Source organism: Echiichthys vipera (genome assembly GCF_963691815.1).
Source record: "Echiichthys vipera genome assembly, chromosome: 20".
NCBI classification, from domain to species: domain Eukaryota; kingdom Metazoa; phylum Chordata; class Actinopteri; order Perciformes; family Trachinidae; genus Echiichthys; species Echiichthys vipera.
The window spans coordinates 15,455,252-15,477,051 of record NC_139845.1 but is presented as its reverse complement, the minus strand read 5'-3'; the positions used below and the strand labels follow the sequence as shown (position 1 = coordinate 15,477,051).

The 21,800-nt window shown below is 41.2% G+C and overlaps 1 protein-coding gene across 6 annotated transcripts in view; it reads left to right on the top strand.

The window, feature by feature from the left end:
* Positions 1–21,800, top strand: part of celsr1a (cadherin EGF LAG seven-pass G-type receptor 1a) — a 92,955-nt gene that overhangs the window by 68,980 nt on the left and 2,175 nt on the right. For 4 of the 6 annotated variants that reach the window (XM_083935029.1, XM_083935030.1, XM_083935025.1 and 1 more), the window contains 26 exons: positions 1,233–1,399; positions 1,619–1,804; positions 2,208–2,321; positions 2,432–2,606; positions 2,699–2,840; positions 4,290–4,410; positions 4,505–4,688; positions 6,195–6,296; positions 7,980–8,074; positions 8,801–9,010; positions 9,280–9,463; positions 9,565–9,711; positions 9,843–10,023; positions 10,586–10,753; positions 10,895–11,021; positions 11,120–11,320; positions 15,518–15,692; positions 16,474–16,586; positions 16,814–16,893; positions 16,996–17,122; positions 17,254–17,379; positions 17,551–17,687; positions 19,756–19,856; positions 19,994–20,137; positions 20,730–20,990; positions 21,075–21,450. In XM_083935029.1, coding sequence (XP_083791155.1) covers positions 1,233–1,399; positions 1,619–1,804; positions 2,208–2,321; positions 2,432–2,606; positions 2,699–2,840; positions 4,290–4,410; positions 4,505–4,688; positions 6,195–6,296; positions 7,980–8,074; positions 8,801–9,010; positions 9,280–9,463; positions 9,565–9,711; positions 9,843–10,023; positions 10,586–10,753; positions 10,895–11,021; positions 11,120–11,320; positions 15,518–15,692; positions 16,474–16,586; positions 16,814–16,893; positions 16,996–17,122; positions 17,254–17,379; positions 17,551–17,687; positions 19,756–19,856; positions 19,994–20,137; positions 20,730–20,990; positions 21,075–21,450 — 4,144 coding nt within the window. The remainder of the gene's footprint in view (positions 1–1,232; positions 1,400–1,618; positions 1,805–2,207; positions 2,322–2,431; positions 2,607–2,698; positions 2,841–4,289; positions 4,411–4,504; positions 4,689–6,194; positions 6,297–7,979; positions 8,075–8,800; positions 9,011–9,279; positions 9,464–9,564; positions 9,712–9,842; positions 10,024–10,585; positions 10,754–10,894; positions 11,022–11,119; positions 11,321–15,517; positions 15,693–16,473; positions 16,587–16,813; positions 16,894–16,995; positions 17,123–17,253; positions 17,380–17,550; positions 17,688–19,755; positions 19,857–19,993; positions 20,138–20,729; positions 20,991–21,074; positions 21,451–21,800) is intronic. The other 2 variants (XM_083935027.1, XM_083935028.1) reach the window with 2 other exon arrangements.

Sequence of the window (21,800 nt, the reverse complement as noted above, 5' to 3'; positions counted from 1 at the left end):
ATAAAGTTACCAAAGTGCTACACTTGGATGGCGAACCTGATATATATTACTTGCTAAACACCAGACGGAATTTTCAACATGAGCATGTTAGTGCTGATAAAGCGTGCTTACATGCTCACATTTAGCGTATAGCACCTTTGTGTTGAAATACAGCCTCACAGAGCATCCTGTACTCTTTCGTTCTAACTCTTTTGAACTGTGTCTTGTCTGTGTCTTCTTTTTCTACTTGACTAAGCTTTGGTGAAGTAGTTAGTCTAAAGCCACTGTAGTTACCTGGAACAAATATGTGCTTTCACCCATAATTACAGCTTGTGTATCTGTGTATTTGGGAATGCTTCTGTTGAAAAACATGCCCCCGGGGGAAACCAAGAGCATACATGGTTTATGCTCTCGGTCATACAGGAGGAAACACTTGGAGCCTATGTGCTGAAAGGTGGACCCTTGCCGTGCGTGTGCATGGGTGGTTGTATTTGCATTTGTGTTTCTTGATCTCTGTCTCTCAACATCTACAGAAGGAGCTTAAGGTATCTACTGCAGTATGTGTCATGTCTGTGGGATTTTCTGTGGATTTTCAGAATGTCTCTAGGCACTGAATGTTTGTTTAAGAATAACTGTGTAGTAATCCTAAAACATAAGGTAGTAATTATATCACATGAAATAGATAAAAATAATAAGATAAATTTGAACTAGTCGAATATCACATTTCAGCACAGTAACCAAACTATTGAAGTTCTATTGCTTTTATTTTGAATCCACATATATTCAACTATAACGCTTCAGTATGATTCCAGTAAAACAAATTAAAAACTGATAGCTTCTACCTTGTAAAAGTTGTATTGTCACAGCTAGTTTTCCTCAAAAGAAAGACCGCTTTCCCCATAAACCCACTTGCGACACAAAGACACGGTCACTACTTGCTCACTCTTCATGGTCAACTTCTGTTTCACTTCCCTGAGGAAGATAAATACATTTGACATCACTGCTGAATTCATGTTCCCTCATATTGACACCTTTATCTTCATTTGCAGCAGAAAAACAGATAATTTTTCCTGTTTCTGTATCCCGGAGCAATCCAGCAGATCTCTGTGACGCCTGACCTGTAGACCTTCATAGCAGTGATCCAACATGTTAATTGGAATAACACTGTTTCAGTAAAAATATGGCACAGATTAAACCTTAAACACTAATTATATTATACCATTACTCTTCCTCCTACTCTTGTCCCTGTCCAGTGATGCCATCCCCTCAGTTCTTTGATGGCCAGGCGCTGGTCTCCTGGAGCGAGACGGATATTACCGTTACCGTTCCCTGGTACATGGGCTTGATGTTCCGCACAAGGCAGCCTGCTGGCACCCTGATGCAGGCCACCGCAGGGCCCTACTCCACTATCAACCTCATGGTGAGATACAGTACACAGCACATTGCCAACAAATGATTGTAAATGAAAATGTCATCAGCATATAGTGCAAAGGTTGTTTTTTTTTACCGCTGAGAAGTTAGTTATTCGTAATCAACTTCTAATTTTTTTATTTATTTATAGGCAATATAATAACTGTAGGTTGTACAATTAAAAATTGCAATCTTGTCATTAGATTTGTCAATCTTTCCCACCATTCAGGTGAGTGAGCAACAGGTCCGTATGGAGGTTTTCCTGAGGGAGCAGCTAGTGGCATCGCTGAGTTTCCCCCAAGTTCGGGTCAATGACGGGGAGTGGCACCACCTGCTGGTAGAACTGAGAAGCGTTAAAGACGGCAAGGACATCAAATACATGGCTTCTGTGTCCCTGGACTACGGCATGTACCAGGTACAGGCAAATAACATCACAAAAAGGAAAGGATGTACACATCACAGTGTGGCTTGGACTGCATATTTCTGTCCGAGCCCAAAGCGGACCTGACATGCGTTCTGTTTTTTATGTTCGTACCAGACCTGATCCTAACACAGTTAATGTAAGCTGACGTATTGAGTTTTTGTTACGTGAACATTGACTACCTGATATGTGTTGCGTTCAAGCATTGTCACCTAGGCTTAATAACAAACCTCAGCACTGAACAATAATCAGCCAAACACAGACATTAGGTCCATAAATTTTACTCATTTATATCTATATGTTCACTTTAAAACAACTTCAAGCACCATGTCCAGTGGTCCGAACCTGGCCAGAACATGATTTCTGATTTCCTTTTCAACTCTGTGTTTTTAAGCAGAAGTCAGTGGAGATTGGTAATGAGCTCCCAGGATTGAAGCTGCAAAGTCTTCATATAGGAGGCTTGCCTGGAGAGGGCAACCATGTCAGAAAAGGATTTGTTGGCTGCATACAGGTAAGTGTGTTTTCAAACTTTTGAATAGAAACAACTTTTTTCTCCATCTTTCTTTACTTTCTCCTTGTCCCGCCTCTTCTTCTTCATCACTGATGTGTGTTCTCCATCAGGGTGTGCGTATGGGCGAGACGTCCACCAACGTGGCCAATGTGAACATGGCTCGGGGCCTGAAGATCCGCGTGGAAGACGGCTGCGACCTGGCCGACCCCTGCGACTCCAACATCTGCCCTGAGAACAGCCACTGCAGCGACGACTGGAGCACACACACCTGTGTCTGCGACCCAGGTTATACACAGTTGCACAAACACATAGGCTCCAATTTAACTCTACATATCACTCAAGTGTCATTCCTCACTCTTTTTCCCTGTGTCTTACAGGTTTCTTCGGTAAGGAGTGCGTGGATGCTTGCCAGCTCAACCCTTGCGAGCATGTTTCCACCTGCGTTCGTAAACCAAGTTCCTCCCACGGCTACACCTGTGAATGTGGACAGAACCACTACGGCCAGTACTGTGAAAACAAGTAAGGTCCCTTTCTGTGTGTGTATGTGTGTGTGTGTGTGTTTGAATGTTGTTTTACAGTTGTGTTTAAATAAGGTAATGCTTTAATGATGGTAAAATGATAAAAGTTGTACCTTTTAGATCTTTACTTTTGAAAAATCACACTTATACAGATTCTTCATCTTTATACCTGCAGTTTAAAGAAGTAAACTTTTCATGCATAATGCTCCCTCCAAGACAGCCCTTTTCTATCCAGATGTTGAAAATGAAGCAGACTAAAAATGGACTTACTCTTCCAAAGAGACAAAGTGCACTAATCTCCTTTAGTTATGTTAGGATCTTGCGCTTTTTGTAAAGTTGCCAACCTCCTGAGTCTTTCAGAGCAGCTTTATTAGTCAGTAATCTGACCTCGACAGTGCTTGAGTTCCTGTGTGTGTGTGTGTGTGTGTGTGTGTGTGTGTGTGTGTGTGTGTGTGTGTGTGTGTGTGTGTGTGTGTGTCTGTGTGTGTGTGTGTGTGTGTGTGTGTGTGTGTGTGTGTGTGTGTGTGTGTGTGTGTGTGTGTGTGTGTGTGTGTGTGTATGTGAGAGAGAGAGAGAAAAGAAAGATCAGACATCAAAAAGAACTATTAGGTGAAATTGGAAAGTAAGTAAAAAAGTATGCAAGTGAATTAGCCAGCCCGATTCCTCCTGAACCCTGACCTATACGACACCCATCATGTCCTGTCTCAAGCAGGATGTGGGGACCCCCCTATGCCTGACTGATCCTCCATAGGTGTTTTGTCACCACTGCCCTCATACCGCTGCTCGTCCCCTATCAGATCACATCGCTGAGTCTAAGATCGTATCTCTTGAGACGAGAAAGAGAGTCTGTGTGGGTTGGTGTGATTGAGTCACGCCTCATTCACTGACTTAAAAGTGTAGAGGAAGTTTATTTTAGATTCAGGGCGACGAAGAGTGTTTGGAGTTGGAGATAGACTTAAGAGATAGTCAACTATCAGGTATGTTGTTTGAGCTGATACCAAGTCAGTAACAAGTCAAAAACTGATCAACCCTCACTTTGCTTTGTATGAAACTCTTTTATTTGAAAAGAATTGGAACCACAATGGGTTCACTGGTCTTACTGTCTGTTGACCAAAAGACTGATTACTATCTATCTAACAGTTTAGTCCACTTTTTCAGGTTACGATTGAATCATAGTACCTCAGCCCCACTGTCTTCCTACATAATCAGAATGTCATCTTCAATACAAGTTTCAAGAGAGTAGAGAGAAAAACATATGGTATTGCTAGTACAAATTTGAGGTTGCATGCAGGGTTAAATTGCATTTTAGGATCAATTTTATGCCAAAAATCAGTTTCTAACCTATACTCCTTCACTTATATGGTGGAAAAACACGTTTTATTTTATGATGTACGTGGGCTGAGCCTTAATCTACGTACATTAATTAATGTGTCATTGTCTTTGATGACAGAGTGGAGAAGCCGTGTCCTCAAGGTTGGTGGGGCAGTCCTATGTGTGGACCCTGTAACTGTGATACTAATAGGGGATTTCATAAAGACTGCAACAAGACTTCTGGAGAGTGTCGCTGCAAGGTAAAATATGCATAACTTGACATTTCCCAGTGTTACACTTGATTCTTACCTAAATGATCATCACAATCATCTTTGTCTTCTCCTCTTTGAACAGGAAAACCACTATCGACCAGAAGGTGAGGACACTTGCTACCCCTGCGAGTGTTTCTCTATTGGTTCCGAGTCTCGAACATGCGACGCTGTCACTGGGCAGTGTCCCTGTAAAGGAGGAGTCATCGGTCGTCAGTGTAACCGCTGTGATAACCCCTTCGCAGAGGTCACTCCCATTGGATGCGAGGGTATGTGAGATCATATCGTTTTCAATGACATCTTTCCTGATTTCCTCAATGATTTTTTTTTCTAATATTTTTAAGGCAAGAAAACAAGAACATGAGTGACCAAAATCTTTAACAACAGCTCTAAATGTTGCAAGAAAGGGGTACATAAACCTTTATGACTTTTCAGCTAAAGCCCTGCTAAAGAGTCCATTTTTACTGGCATTAAATAGAAAATTTTAAAATATTAATTTGTCTATTTAATTAAATTAATAATAAGATTAACTCAAACAATTACGAACATGGAAGTAAAACAAGTTCATAATACTACTGAACACTGTCAAAGAAAAGTGAAGCCATGAATTCAGATACATTTGCCTAGTTGGACAAAATGGCTCAAAGTGTTCATGATAAGGACAGTGATTTAAAAAATATGCTCATAAGTCTATGTATTATTCCTTCAAATGTTGAGATTCATAGAGTAACCCCGGATGAATCGATGAAGTGTCAAACGTAGACAAATATTGTCGCTCCCATCTGCTGGTGCTGCAGTTGACCTAACTGCACGTCTTTGTCGCCACCCATTCAAGCAGAAGAGGCAAGCCTGGCTAGTGAGCCGACTTGGCAGTGGGACTGCACACGCACAATACAGTAGAGATGAATAGAAGACAAAACCACAAAGTCTGAACAGAGAAAGAATGTCAATGTGCTCACTGTTTGACCTAATATGAAGCTCTTCAAAGTCCCCGAACGTGTTTGGACTGTTAATGGCTGGTTCCTTTTGATAACAAAATCTAGCTTTGTTCATTGATTAAGTGGATTTAAGGCATTTGTTTTACATATAAAGTGTCCAATTCTGATGCAGGAAAGGAGTGAGTGAGGGAGGGAGTGAAGATGGGGATGAAAGAATGAAACAAGTGAGAGGTTTCTTTGGTCATGTCCTGTGGGTCACTGAGATGTGACCATCCATGGCAGGCTTCATACCGATCTGTCAGCTCTGCGCCAAACACAGCGATTAATGTCACCACAGCCTTTAGTCATAACAAAGTGTCTTGTGTTTTAGTAGAAATGACCCATTACGAGAGGTTAATTATGATCTAGAAAAATGGAAAAGTGAAAATAGTGGGTATATGAAAACTAGAATGTGTAAATGATGAGTTCATTTTATCAAAAGTAAAAGTTCTATCCATAGATATAAAAATCTATCTATCTTGTTTCATTTAGGTTATGAAATGATGTGCTGCACATAAGATTTAATGACACACAGAGGGATAATACGTAGGTTGTGCACAACTACAGTAAGAAGAGCTACAAACAAGCCTGCAGATTTACTTCCCTTAGGGCCAATTTAAGCATCAAGTGATACTCTATTTTTAGCTTCCAACACCTGCCTGAAAAAACACTGCAATTTTAGGCTGTGTGTGTAAGGAATGGTGCGTTTATCTACTGGCCTACAATTAATATCCAGCCTCAGGTTTAAAACCATGTACAAATCTAAACCTTCTATGGTTTGTTTGTCCTCTTCCACAGTGGTGTACGAGGGATGTCCCAAGGCGTTTGATGCAGGCGTGTGGTGGCCCAAGACCAAATTTGGACGCCCCGCCGCAATGAACTGTCCCAAAGGATCGATCGGTGAGTGCTTTTAAATCCCTCTGATGACAGATGCAACACGGGGAGTAATTATTTAGCTCTAGATGAAGCCACACCTTGTGTGGTCCAATTCAAATGAATGCAGATTAGAAGAGCTTCAGGTCACGTAAAGTTTATATCAAGGTCATTGACAATGTTGAGGTAAAGTCTTGTCACCCTGTTTACAGAAAATATGTGTTAAAGGAATGGTTTGACATTTTATTACCTGCAGACAGGCTCTTTTCATTGTTTATGATTAGCTAAACCAACTGCCGGTTAGTTGAGCTAAGTTTAGCTTAGTTTAGCTAGCTAACAGCAGCCACATAGCAATACATCAGACAGTCAGATAGTTGTAGGAAAACGGTATACGCTCAAATGTTGTGTGCACTAACACAAGTAAAAATTGATCCATAAAGTAAGCTAACTGACATAGTAAAGTTAGTTTCAAATCAATATCTGCCCAAAGGTAGCTAACGTTATCTACCAAAAGCTATTGGCCATACCAGACTAAGTAACGCTGTAGCGGCAAAACTTCTGACTCCTGTTTATTGCCTAAGAATTGAATTTTACATTCTGTGTCATTTATTTTCTTCAAAATCACATGGTCTCGCTTTAAGAAAAATAGAAAAAGAAAAAACGCCATAAATGTTCATTACCTAGGAATTATTGCAATAATTTGCCAAAATATTCACAGTGATTGAGAAACAACAGTTGAATAAAACCGCATGGGGTGTCTGCATGTTTGTGCGTCAATGTATTTTCATTTCGATTTTAAGGCATATAAACACACACACTTGCTCTCTGAAACTTAACAACACAGTTATAAGGCCCTCTGAGTGATCTGTTGATCCACCAGAGCTTTCCCACCAGCCAATCAGGTACAGGTTTGTCTGTAGAGACTCCTGGAAAAACACCCGGTGATGCCCCACCTCCTCCAGCAGTGTGTGTGTGAGAGGGAGAACCAGTCTAGTTCACTTTCCTTGGTAAAACACCCCTTAGTTACTGTCGTCACCATGGCGACCTCATTGTTGTTACCCCAGACTCATTAGGGAATCTATTTGCTAACACTGCTCCTCGCCCTCTCTTAGCTCCAACTGTCAAGTCCTTTAGCCACTTCTTCCTTTGCAACAATAGCATTTGATGAGACTTGCATTTGTCTTTTCTTAAACTTAATCAGACTGGAACAAGTCAGTGTGACTTCAAATATTTAAACCACCAATACAAGAAGTGTTTTATTTTAAGGATAATATAACTTATGAACTATATACATGATTTATTAGAGCGATATGACAACATATCTTAAAAAATGATATAAATCTGTCTATCGCCTATATATTTCTGTTTTGTTCCTATTGCATTAAAACAATATTAACATCCTTCGGACGTCACTTTACATTCTGATCCTTGCAGGTTATGTTTATTTTGCACTAAAGTTCTTTAAAATAAGAAATAAATACCTTTGCATTTGTCAAGTATACATATTGAGATATTAAATGACCTATATCAGGAAAGAAGATTTTGCCCAGTGCTATGATATACGGAATGTTTCTGATATAAAGTCAAAGTGATAGTGTTGTTTTATCGTGCCTTATTATCATTTTGTGAGCATATTTTATACACGCATATGACGTATGTATGTGAAACTAGAGAGGTAAGTATTTAAATCTGTTTTTTGTATTCTTACAGGTACTGCCATCCGCCACTGCAGCGATGAGAAGGGCTGGTTGTCACCTGAGCTCTTCAACTGCACCACCGTCACCTTCTCCCATCTGAAGAAAGTGGTCAGTGCTAAGCATAATAAAACATTAATATTGTCACTTTCAACCAAAAATCTCTTACTTGATGATGGCCATTTTCAAGGTTTAACCTAAAGTGAAGGTGTAAATGTGCGCTGAGATACTTCTGTAGTTTCGGATAAACTGAAAAATGCATTATTTATAAACTAAAGCTCTTACTTTTTTATATTATAAAATCCCTTCTAGGGACAGGTGTTGCAAACTAGCATCAGCTATAAACACAATCATACTTGCATTGGATAACTGTTCAGTCTGTCAATGTTTATTTAATCTGCACGTATCACATAAACAATAAATTAATAAATAAAATAAAGCACTACAGTAGCTCTAATTTTTAATTGCTAACCAGTCACATTTTCATTAGACTGTTTATGCCTCTACTCTGCATTAATCTCTCTAAATAGTCATAATAATTACTAGCATTTATTAAAAAATGCATTCTAATGTATGCATTGTAAGGGAGCTGATGTTGTTTCAACACAGTGTAATTTCATAGGATGAGATCTATGGGAGATTTAAACAAAGTATTGCACCTATTGTGTTTGAACCTGAACTTAATACCCGAGGCGTAAACTTCTCAAAGCCCCACTAATCCCGGGGGTTTACCAATTTCTATTGTGTTTCATTATGTTTCGCACCCACTCAACTTGCCTTTGCCTTGACCTGCTCATACTCGTTCTCTTTCCATCCCTCGAACCTCCATTCTCCCAGAATGAGGACCTGCGGCGCAACAGTTCAACGATGGACAGCGAGCGCTCCAAGACCATTGTTCGTTTGCTTCACAGCGCCACCAACAACACCCGGCATTACTACGGCAACGACGTGAAGATGGCCGCCCAGCTGCTGAATCACGTGCTGCGGTACGAGAGCCGGCAGGCAGGGTTCGACCTCACTGCCATGAAGGATGCGGACTTCAACGAGGTAGAAAAGAAGCAGAATGCAGGCGATAGCTTTTAGATTTGATTTAGTGAAACCCAGTCCGGAGCACTGGGAGCACTGGTGGCACACTGCCCTCCACTGGTTGATTCTCACTGGGAGAGCAACTTGATTCATCATTGTCATTATCTAATACTTCCACCATTGTTATAGTATTAGCCTCTTTGATTAATATATAAGGCAGTTACTTTCAATACTCATACGCTTATCTGCCATAAAATGCTTCATTCATGTCTTTTGCCAAATTTTTTCAGAACTTGGTGCGAGCAGGTAGCGCCATACTAGATCCTGACACCAAGGAGCACTGGGAGCAGATCCAGAAGACCGAGGGTGGCACCGCCCATCTGCTCCGCAACTTCGAGGACTACGCCAATACTCTGGCACAGAACGTTAGGAAAACCTACCTGAAACCCTTCACTATCGTCACCGACAACATGAGTGAGTGGATCACACTGTGCGTAGCTCAGCAACAAAATCACATCTGAGATATCGTCCTCATTTTTTGCCTCTGTCCCCTGTTCTTGCTGCCGCTTATCTAGTTCTAACCGTGGACTACCTGGACGTGTCGGATCCGGGGAGGGCGACTTTGCCCCGGTTCCAGGACATCCAGGAAGATTACTCCAAAGACCTTGGGTCGTCCGTCTACTTCCCCCAGTTCCACCTCCGCACTCCGGGCCAAAGAGGTAGTTGCACCGGCAGAATCACACTATTTGTTCCTTTTATGCTTCAAGAGTTTAAAATGTGTAAAAAAACACAAAAAACTACACAGCTCCAGTCTTAGTCTCTGAAGTTATCTCTTGCTATGCCCTCCCAACAGAGCCCACCCCTGCCCCTCCGACTCAGACTGAACCCCCACAGGAGGAGGAGCACACAGTGTCCGAAAGGAGACGGCGCCATCTCGAGCCAGCGGCCCCTCTTCCTGTTGCCGTGGTGATAGTGTACAAATCACTGGGGAAACTCCTCCCTGAAAGATACGACCCCGACCGCAGGAGTCTGAGGTAGATTCATCACCTTAAAACCAACTTTCTCACGCACTTTGCTTGGATTAAATAATGAGGTCTAATCCAGTTGTAACAGTTGTAAACAAAGCCTAAAATAACGAAGAATAATGTTTAACCAAGGGAAAAGAGCCCACACTCCATCTGAACTCTAAAAAACTCTCTACTATAGTTAGCAATGTGTACACAATCCTTCATTTTCTGTAAACCTTTGAAGAAACCCTACATTGCATGTCATAATATTTACTGCAGTTGTGTTTGAAGGCCTTATCAGTGGCCTTTAAGATACAATTCATTTATTCAGAAAAACTGAACAGGGAGTCAGGGAGTGTTATGTGTGTGGAAAGAGAGAAAGTCACAAAGCATATATATTTCCAAGATAAGAATAGGAAGCAAAAATATAACAGAATATGACCAGATGTAAACTAGACGTGGGCCTGTTATGGTATGAGTGGATGTGAGTGCATCTGTGTTAATAAAGCCGTAAAACTGATTAAAAACTTTAAATTAACCATTCAAGGTCATAATTAATTGTTAATTGTTGTGTTAAACATCTATTCAGGCTCCCCAACCGCCCAGTGATCAACACAGCCATAGTGAGCGCCACGGTACACAACGAGGGTCCGCCCCTTCCTCCCGTCCTGGAACCCCCCATCACATTGGAGTACACCATGCTGGAGACGGAGGAGAGAACCAAACCCGTGTGTGTCTTCTGGAACCACTCCATCGCGTGAGTTTGAGTTGTTCACACTCACGCCCAAGTGTATTCAGGGCCTCAGAGATGAACTTGCAGTAAAAAAAAACATTCATGCTATATTTTTTTGTTTGCATTCTTCTGTAAATGTCTCCCTTTCATCTCTTTTGTGTTTAGGATCGGAGGTACAGGCGGCTGGTCTGCCAAAGGCTGTGAGGTGCTCAACAGGAACAACACCCACATTAGCTGTCAGTGTAACCATATGAGCAGCTTCGCCGTGCTCATGGACATTTCCAAGAGAGAGGTACTGCCAGAAAGATTTAAAATGTCCAACTTGCCGTTTTCTGCCCCTTGCCTTGTTATTTGAGGCCTGACTTGTCGTCTTGGAACCTCTCTCAACAGCACGGCGATGTTCTCCCCCTGAAGATTGTCACCTACACCACGGTGTCAGTCTCCCTGGTTCTCCTCCTCATCACCTTCATCTTGTTGTGCCTCTTGCGCCGGCTCCGTTCCAACCTCCACGCCATCCACAGGAACCTGGTGGCGGCGCTCTTCTTCTCTGAGCTCGTCTTCCTGCTCGGCATCAATCAGACTGACAACCCGGTGAGTGTAATTTTCTTAGCCTGTTGTTACTAATGTGCCCCTACAGACCTGTCATATGATCTCAGGTATCCCTCCATTGACACCACAGGTCATGTTGCAAATGAGTTCTTTTGAATTGATTTTAAACTTTTTTTTTAAACGTTTTAATTTTATCAAAGGGGATAGTGTTACAATAAAGTTTGGTTATTGTTGAATTGTCCGCTTAGTAGGGCTGTAAGGAAATATCAGTATGCTTGAGTATGGCGATGTTTTATGATACTACATCGATTCTCAAAAACACTTTAAATTTTTAATGCATCTTCCACTTCAGCGTCACATCGTATGTGTATGGGGGTGTGGTCTTTATACTGCGACGGTTTTACTAAAATTTGATTTAAATCCCAATTCAGCACCTTGCTTACAGTAACGCAGTAAATTGAATCATAACCCCCCGTATTATAACACGTATCGTATGGCCTCATTCTTGTCGATACACAGCCCTGCCGCTTAGGTGGTTTTTGCTAACTATTTGAAATGTTACCCATTACCTTTAGTTAAATACTGTATTTCAATTGTTTATCTATTACTTTAAGCCATCAGTTCTCCACAGCCAATAGCGTTGTGCAAGTTTGCACTTCACAAGAACTAGCTCAAAGTTCAGTTCACACAGATTAAAATGAACTAGTTTACGTTCACGGTAATTTCTTCCTTTTTTTTTTTTTTTGTTTAAATGAGCTGCTCCCAAACTGGTTGACTTCTTAAACTGGATGTGAAAAAATGTGTCACGTAAGTTCTGTCGCTTAAATGTGGCTGAAGTTTGGCTGTAACTCCTCAGGTGTCACAAAACGCAGTGCGTGTGCGTTGTTAGCTGTCACGAGAGTTAACAACATCCCTGTTCATTAGTTTCAAACTGATACCTTCAGTTCGCCATTTATCTAACGCTGTTAACCAAGTAGTTATTTACATTAAGTGTGTAACATGAATGATATCCTGGGCATTTAGATAAGAGAAAACAGATTCATATGATACATGGATTCATCAGTTAGAACTTTTCTATGCTTGTGGCAAGCAGATACTTGAGGCGGGATAAAGATGTCTCTAACTGGTGTTTACTGTATTAAAAACTGACAGGCATCTAACGATATTTGTTTGCTTGCGGGCAGCCATCTAAATCGGTGCTGACAGGAACTTAACCAGGATTAATGTGCCAAGAGCCCACCTGAGATTTTATTTGACGGATTATATCTTTTGGTGCTGGGCTTATGACAAATAGTAAGGGATGTGCCAGTAGCCAAAGCGCCTCTCCAAATATAGCCTGCTATAAGTTGATTTTAATGAACTGGTGTAACTCTGTAAAGTTATCTAATTAAAAGGGTGTAATATGTAGCCTGAGATAGTACTGAGTCTGTAGTCAGAAATCTAACAAGCTAATTATGTTAAGTTCATAATGGAGTTTGGAGTTGAGTGGGTCACAGAGAAACAACAATGTAGAAACATGTTGTTACTGGTACCTGTGTTCAGAACCAGGCCTCAGGGCAGCAGGCACTGGCAAAGGTTTCCCAAAACACCTTTTTAGTTTTCACTTGATAAATCCTTTGCATGTCTGTGGTACAGAAAACATTGACAGGTGAGCCTGCGTTGTTTACATATATATATATATATATATATATATATATAAGATATAAGGTTTGCAAAGCTGAGACACTTGGTATGCTTTTGGGGGGAGGCATCAGCTAAATGAATGTAATATAGTTCTAAATTTAGAAATTATGGACATTTGACAAGCAACTTTGCAAATCAGATAGTGACAAGAATGCCACGTTCTATCTAATTTTTCAGATTTTCTTATTTGAAGGCATTTTCCTTAGCTACCTGTTCAGGTTCAAGCTTTCAAAATAAAACATAATTAAAGCAGTACTAACAGATAGAGTAACAATAGCAGAGTTGGAAAACTTTCTCGGTAATGACCATTACAAACAATGGGCCTCATGCATCAACATTTTCTAAAATTTGCTTGCGTTAAGTGTTCTTAACCACACAAATCCGCTCTTACCCAGGTGTGCTGGGATGAACACCACTCGGTCAAACACTGTATTAGGCCAGGTGTTGTCAGAAGAAGAACTTAAACATAAAGTAAATGTGATATTCCAGAGCGTTATGTCTGAGTCTCAGTATTGTGTCCTGTTCGACACTTTGAGTGACAGGTTACTGTGCCTTTAAGGCTTACAGTGGAAATGTATGGCAGTGTTGTAATATCTAGCAGTTCAGTAAGGCTACACGAACGAAGCTAAGCGGTGTGGTTATTGAGGTCTTGTAAGTAAAATAATCTCTGACCATACGATGGACAAACAGTTTATGGAAAAGTTAGATGCTATTTCTCTTGGTAAGAAAGCTCTCGACCACTTGTGTTCCACATATGTTCTCTCCCCCCAGAGAAGAGCAAAACTAAGGAAAACAGTGGGGAATCCCTTAAATCAACAGGTACTGACGAGATGAGAACATACCTTGGAAACAAACAGAAAATAAGAGAACATTTCTTCATATATTGCTTCCTGCAAGAGGCCCAACTAACATTAGTTGACATTTAACAACTAAAAGCTACTGGTCATACCAAACCCAATGAGGATGTAGCAGCAAAACTCCTGAGTGTATTCAATTATTCAACTTTTCATTTGTAAGAGGAAGACTTTTAAATGAATGTGTCAGCTCTGACTAGTCTGGCTAAACCAGATGTCTCCAGCCTTACACAAGACATCACAAGATCATCAGGCCCAACTGTCAGTCCTTTAAGACTGTGCTGGGTTGCTGGCCAACCACCAGCTGTCAAACAGATGTACATTTTGGCTTTGACCATCACAGTGGAACATGATCATATATTGCACAGCCGTAAATCTCAAACAATCTTTCAGTGGGCATTTCTATAGCAAAGCCCTTTTTAATGAATCAATCACACCCTATTACATCAAAAAGTCTGCCAAACAAGTCAGCATTTCCTCTGCATTTGGATAAACCAGAAGTCCCCATAGCTTAAAAAAGGAAATTACAAAAGTCAAGGGGCCCAGTAACCAACTAACCTAGATAACAGGTCAGGCGCATGTACACTTACAGGTTCTAGATGAGTAAGTCTTTTTTTTTCTTGTAGAAAAGTCTGACTCACAGTGTTTTGACTGGGATGAGCGGGACTCAAGCATTGACTTACAACATGCTGCATTTTCTGCAACCGTATCGTTTTTTTAAACGCAGAAGCCAAGTCTGCCAAGTCTCTTTATAAAAATGTTTTTTCCATCTCTGAATTCATAAGTGCACGTTTATGTGCATGCATGTCCTCTATCGAGTGCTTAGGTGTGTGTGTGTGTGTGTGTGTGTGTGTGTGCGTGTGTGTGTGTGTGTGTGTGTGTGTGTGTGTGTGTGTGTGTGTGTGTGTGTGTGTGTGTGTGTGTGTGTGTGTGTGTGTGTGTGTGTGTGTGTGTGAGTGTGAGTGTCGTGTGAGTGTCTCAACTGTGGAATGCTGTCAGTGTGTGCCCAGGGCCATCTGCAGGATGATTTACAACTCTGTCAAAGAAGTCTCTGTCTATCTGTTTCTCTGATCTCCACGGCAATCCTCAACATTACTAACATTAAAATACAGTATCTCAACTTCTGGGACATTCCCTGACACACTGCATTCCTCCAATACAACAGACGTGGAAATAGGGAGGGACAGTACAATTAGTACAATCAGTACTAAGTTTGTCATTAAACAAATGAAGGTTTGCTACCTTAGTTTGCTACCCCTCTCTTAGGGCTACAAATATTGCTTATTAGAATCTGTTAATTACTTTTCTTATCTTTAAAATGCCAGAAAGGTCCCAGCGTTTCAAATTGATTGTTTGTACAAACCAGCAGTCCCAATATCCGAACATGTTTAATTAACAGTATAAACTTGGCTTTTTGGGGCATTTTTTGCAATAAATGAGTATTGAAATGTCAACGCATCAGCTAATATAGATTTCTTGTGCATCAACAGCACTAGGTTGTAAAGTTTTGTTAAATGACAGATGGATCATTGACACTGGGATGCATTTACCTGATGTTCATTTGATCGATTGATGGAAAGGGAAAGGCACAGCATGGATGGCAAGAAGACAAAAGAAAAATCGAAGCTCCTTTTTGTGGTGTGCTTATCTGAATGTGGACTCTTTTCCTCCTCCCTCCCTCTCCCTTTCTTTCTCTTTTCAGTTTGTGTGTACGGTGATAGCCATCCTCCTCCACTACTTCTACATGTGCACTTTCGCCTGGATGTTCGTGGAGGGGCTGCACATCTACCGCATGCTTACTGAGCTGCGGAACATCAACCATGGCCACATGAGGTTTTACTATGCCATGGGCTGGGGCATCCCAGCTATTATCACTGGTGAGACACACGTTCACACACACATGCACACGTACACGCGCAGAAACAAGGCAGTGGGAGATGGCAGATTGTCAGGATGCATTCGTGCCGTGACTTGCATCTGCGATCCCTGTGGGAATATGATTGAACAAGAGACAGAAGTGGAAAGAGAGGGGGGAGAAACACATAATGAAACAGCTGTTATTTGGATGTCCACAATTTGTCAAATCAAGACAAAAACACATTTCATGTATAAAGGAACATACAGTTGCGGTGGAGAAGCACGTGTGCGTAGCTGGAAATTTTTAATCTTGACATGTCGCAAACTAATAAACAATTTGTTGTTTTATTTGTTTTTTTTATAGCCCTTTTTCATTGTCTCTTGATGTAACTGCAGCATCATATTTAAATCATCTGGTATCTCCAATTAGTACCATTTTTTTAAGCACGCCATTATTGCACATTTGACTTTATATGGCTTTGATATACGATAACATTACCGTCATATATTATACGCTTTGACGTTGTGTTGACATGTTTTGGCAGCATTGGTTGCCAACAAAGCTCACTTGATTTGGAATTTTGATTGAGAACTTGGTATAAGAGACATATAGAGTTACAGAGATCCAAAAAAGACACAAACATAATTATTATATTAAAGTGACAGTGATGAGTGACTAAGATTATAATAGAATAACTGAAACACAGGTGGGAGACAAGTAGTGAGAAGGAAATGAAAGAAACGAGGCCTAGAAACTGTTGTAAGGCTCATATGTTTTTGTTTCTCTCTGTGTGTTTAAAGGTTTGGCAGTAGGTCTGGACCCTCAGGGTTATGGTAACCCAGATTTCTGCTGGCTTTCCGTCCATGACACACTCATCTGGAGCTTTGCAGGACCCATCTTTGTAGTCGTGCTGGTATGTGCATGAATGAAAATAGTCCCAGGACTGCTGATTTTCTGTCGTCTATGTAGACATTGAGTGTATTCAGACCATTAAATGTTTTAGATTGAATCGTAGGAGTTGAACATTCTTTCATAGCTTCATAAATAATCTAAATTAGGTGGAATATCAAGATAAAATGCCCCAGTTATACAAAAGAGAATTAGATGCTCTAATCTCAAACCTTCTCCTTCTTTCTAAAGGTGAACATAGTGATCTTTATTCTGGCTGCGAAGGCTTCATGTGGTCGCAGACAGAAGGCTGTGGAGAAGTCAGGAGCTATGTAAGTCACATTAAGAATTCAATATATAGCACAGCACGCAAAAGTTAATATACAGTAGAGCTTTTTGGCACTAGGAGAAGCTGATCGATTTTCCCTCCTCAGTCCCGCACTTCGAATGGCCTTCCTCCTGCTGCTACTCATCAGTGCTACCTGGTTGCTCGGTCTGATGGCGGTCAACAGCGACGTAATGACCTTCCACTACCTGTTCGCCATCTTCAGCTGTCTGCAGGTAACACAGCGTCTGTGCTTCGCCTCGACAGCCACTGGCGAGATCATCACAGACACTTTTTATTTGGTCATCATCATCATAAACTCTTTCTTGCTCTCTTGTTTATAACACACCTCTGGCTTTCTTCACAGGGAGTCTTCATCTTCTTCTTCCATGTGATCTTCAACCAAGAGGTGAGGAAGAACCTCAAGAATGTCTTCACAGGAAAGAAGAGCGTACAAGACGAATCCAGCACCACAAGGGCCTCTTTGCTCACAGTGAGTTAAAGGACATGCGCTTATATAGCCCCACGTGTAGTTCATATTATCTTATATTTTTGATGTTTGTCATTTCATTTTTATTGTCACTGTTGAAAAGTCCTATTTTTTTTTGGTTTTCTGTCCTCCTTTTCCTCCTCTTCCTTCATCCTCTCACCTCTCTGTCCTCAGCGCTCTCTCAACTGCAACAACACATACACAGAAGACGGCGGGCTGTACCGCTCAGGCATCGGCGAGTCCACCGTCTCCCTGGACAGCACGCTCAGGTCAGCCAAGAGCCGCAGCAGCTACCTGGCTTACACACTCAGGTACAACATGCTCACTGACTGCATGGCTGCTTTTACTACACTGCTGCATGACAAGTGTGTCTATGTCTACCCATTTGCCTGTTTGTCCGCTTCACTTTCTTTATGTTATCTTTCTTTGTTCTCCTCCCTGCATGTCTGCTAATGCATCAGATGTCTCACAAACACTAATACATCCCAAGCCCCTGATTTATTTATATATATAGGCACACACACAACGTTCAGTTTACACAGGCACCCTGTCATTATCCAAAGTGGGGATAAGTTAAGTTGCTGAGTTGTTGCTTTTCTACATTTTAAGGGGGAGTTCTTTCTTTTCTATCACAAGTGCATGCTACCAAAGAATTGCACTTGCTTTGTACAGCAACTCTGCTTGCATGAAAGCCTATGCTGAGATTTTCCTGTGCATGGCGCAGGGCTTTGTTGCAAAACCCAACACACACATACAAAAAAAGACCTATCACCTCTCATTGATATGCAACAAGGTAAAAGAATACCCACTATAAATCCATTCACACTATCCATACATACTGTTGTTGCATTGTTGTGTCACATATTAAGCTGCTTACTTTATTTGACTTGATCTATTGTTTTGTGGAACCATAGGTTTCATGATATAAAGAGTAAAGACAAGTGTGCAAGATTGGTAGGATGAGAACAAACTTTCAGAGTATGGAGAAACATTTTGAAAACATTTTAAATAATGTGATAGCTTCAAAGCACATATAACAAAAAAATACACTCTAAACAGTTTCAACAAAAGGTCAATATTATAGCCTAACCTTCATGAAGGTTTGAATGTTAGAAATAATATAGCTAACTTACTGTATGTGAATGGGGACATCAACACTGTATATATTATGCACTTAAGTGTGGCAGTGCTACATGGGAAATGGGTATCATTTATAGTGAATGTGTTGTTTTTTAAAAATTTGCAGCAGCTTTTAGGTTTATTTTATGTTGTGTTATGATGTTAGATAGCCCCAAATCTATTGAGTTGAGTATGCTTTTTGAAGCATATGTAAATCTACATCCCTTTATTGCTTTCTTACTTCAAATTGTGTGTGTTGAAGAATTAGCATGGAACACTTGAGCATCAGAACAAGTATATTCCTGATTACTCTCTAAGAAGTTGACACTTAGATAAATCTCTTCCAGGATATATCATAATGTCTCCTGAGCGTCTAGTATAGCAGTGTGTTTGCATGTACCACAGGCATGTTTTCATCGCAGTAGAGTGGTGTTACATATACCTGGAGTTTTAAAAGAGTTTTATAGAATCAAGGTTAGGTGTGACTGTACGCCTCGGCTCGTAAAGCTGTCATCTGGGTAACGCGAGCTGACACTGGGGTCAATCAGAGCAATAACACCTGAGGGGGGGAAGCAAGGTGGCGTGCTGCCTGTGCGAGAGGCAAAGGGAGAAGGTGTGGAGGAAAGGGGGAGATTTACTGTAGATTGAGAGGAGAGGAGGGCAGAGAGGGAAAGAGAAGGGCAGCAGACTTGGGAAAGCAGGGAGATGGGACTGTACCTGTTTAAGTGGGAATGTAATACAGACACATAATTCTTCCCTTAGGCAGTTGGCATGTCTTCAGCTACTTCCAGAAGTTTTTCTCAGATCAGCCATCAGACAGGTCAGAGTCTCCAGTAGCGTTTTTGTCCTGAAGCCAACATCTCAACCCAATCTGGAATAAACAGCGTCAGGTGGAGAGGAGAGGAGGCTATTGCAATAAGTACTACGTCTTGAATTACCCTCGTTTTATCCATCCGTGGGAGATGTACCTTTTTCACTTTTGATGATCCAGCAGCCGGCTTATTTATTACCTGATGCAAGCACAACTCTATCACAATTGGGGGCGAGTGTTTTGCAATGAGAGACGCCCGTTGTTTCAGCTGTTGAACATTAGTGGCTCCAAACAGCGAGTTTGGGCTTGAATTAACTTCCAGCGTCGCTGTACTTCACCACTCTCTCTCCTCTTAATCTCCACCTCTTCTTTTCCACTCCAACTTCTCTCTCTCATTTCCTTGTCCTTCTCTCCCTTCCTTCTTCCTGTATCTGCCTTTATCTACCTAGGGAGGAGTCTGGTCAGAAGCCCAGTGTCTCTTCAGGAACAGCCAAAGGACACACAGATCTGGATGGACCTCTTTTCCACAGGAACGGCACCAAGGGAGATGGTGAGTGTTTCATAAACCATTATTGAGTTACAGAATCAAGTAAAACCTCTCAGTCATTTGCATGCATGGAAAAATGAATACCGCTGCATTTTATTGATAGAGGCTCATCTTTCTACCTTCCTCCTTGTCCCTGTCAGACTCTGACTCAGACAGTGAGCTGTCAGCCGACGAACACAGCTCCTCCTACGCTTCATCGCACTCCTCCGACAGCGAGGACGATGACATCGATGTCAAGCCGAAGTGGAACAACGAGAGGCAGCCCATTCACAGCACGCCTAAAGGTATATACTGTAGATGATAAAATCTGTGTTCAAATAATCATATAATACAATGTTTCATAGTATTATGAGGACTTTCACTTGTGATACTTCATTGCATTTGACTAATACTATTCATGTAAGTTTACTTAAATAAGATTTTGAGTGACAAACTTAACTTATATTTGAGTATTTGTGCAGTGAGGTATTTCTACTGGACTTTTTTTATTCAGACTGAATAAAATGATTGGTCATACTTTTATCAACAATAGGAACATAAGTTATAAGAGAATTAAATATTGATGAGTTTTAACACCTGGTGGATTTCTTTTACATTTTAGTGTGCCATATGCTTATTAGTAGTATTTTAAGATTAAAAAAAGAAACTTGTCAAAAAGCCAGAAAGGTAGGAATTGCTTATGTATATATTTCATCCACCACTGGGCATAATGCACCAGAGCTGACAGAAATCCAAAGGTTCCAATAACACTTGCACATACAGTTGATATATACAGTAGAACTTTTAGAATATCAAAGAAATAAGGTACTAAAATGTTGAGGCTGACTGGAATTTTGTTTTAACATTGCTGCTTATACGTCTCGTTTTTCTTATTAGTGGATTCAGTATCCAATCACGTGAAGCCATACTGGCCAACAGAAGCCACCACAGCCAGTGACAGCGAGGATCCCGGCGGGGCAGAGAGGCTGAGGGTGGAGACCAAGGTGAACGTGGAGCTGCATCCGGAAAATAAGCTCAACCACATTGGGGAGAGAGGGAGGCAGAGTCCCTTGGAGAGAGACAAACAAACGCCGGGTAATGCTACACCAGCAAGCCAATCCCACAGCAACAGTAACCACCAACCAGAGCAGAGAAAAGGTAAGAGAAGACAACTATTTTAAATGAAATTTAATGAACTGACTGATCTGATTTACATCTGAGTGAACTCTTTGTCTATCTTAGGTATCTTAAAGAACAAGATCAGCTACCCTCCACCGCTGAGCGATAAGAACATGAAGAACCGTCTGAGGGAGAAGCTCAGTGACTACAACTCCCCCACCATCACCTCCCCTCCTCCCAACAACAACAACACCTCCATCCCACCTCTCCCCTCCGTCAACATCATGACCCCTTCGTCCCGGCCGCCCTCGCTGGCCTCTAACGATGGAAGTCGCCCCGGCAACCATGAAAACAGCTCCCTCATCAAGCCCCCCGTCGCCCCACGGCCGCAGATTCCTTCTGGGGCCCCGCCAGCGGGCATCTACCGGGAGTCCAACGGCGGAGTGGCAATGCACTTGAAGTCAGGAACGGTCAATGGCGGTAACGAGTCTGACTCAGAGTAAGTAGTATTTAGAGTGTTTTTATTTTGCATCATTCTTTGTGCTTAAAAAAAACCTCACCAGTAATAAAATGAACTTGATAGAGCACATTAATGACCGCTGCTTCAAAAATGAGTCCTTGTCATTTTGAATCATTTTAAAAGGATTCAAAATCAAATTGATAGTGAAGAGTTTAATAAAATCTCTTTAGTAAATAACATGTTTTGGTTGACCGTGATGTCAAATATTGCAATAATGCATGCATCATTATAGGATCCATAGTTCATCAAACAGGTCGACATTTTGAGAAATATGCCTTTTTCATTTTTTGTTGTCAAGACTGAGAAGATTGTTACCATTCATACAGTAA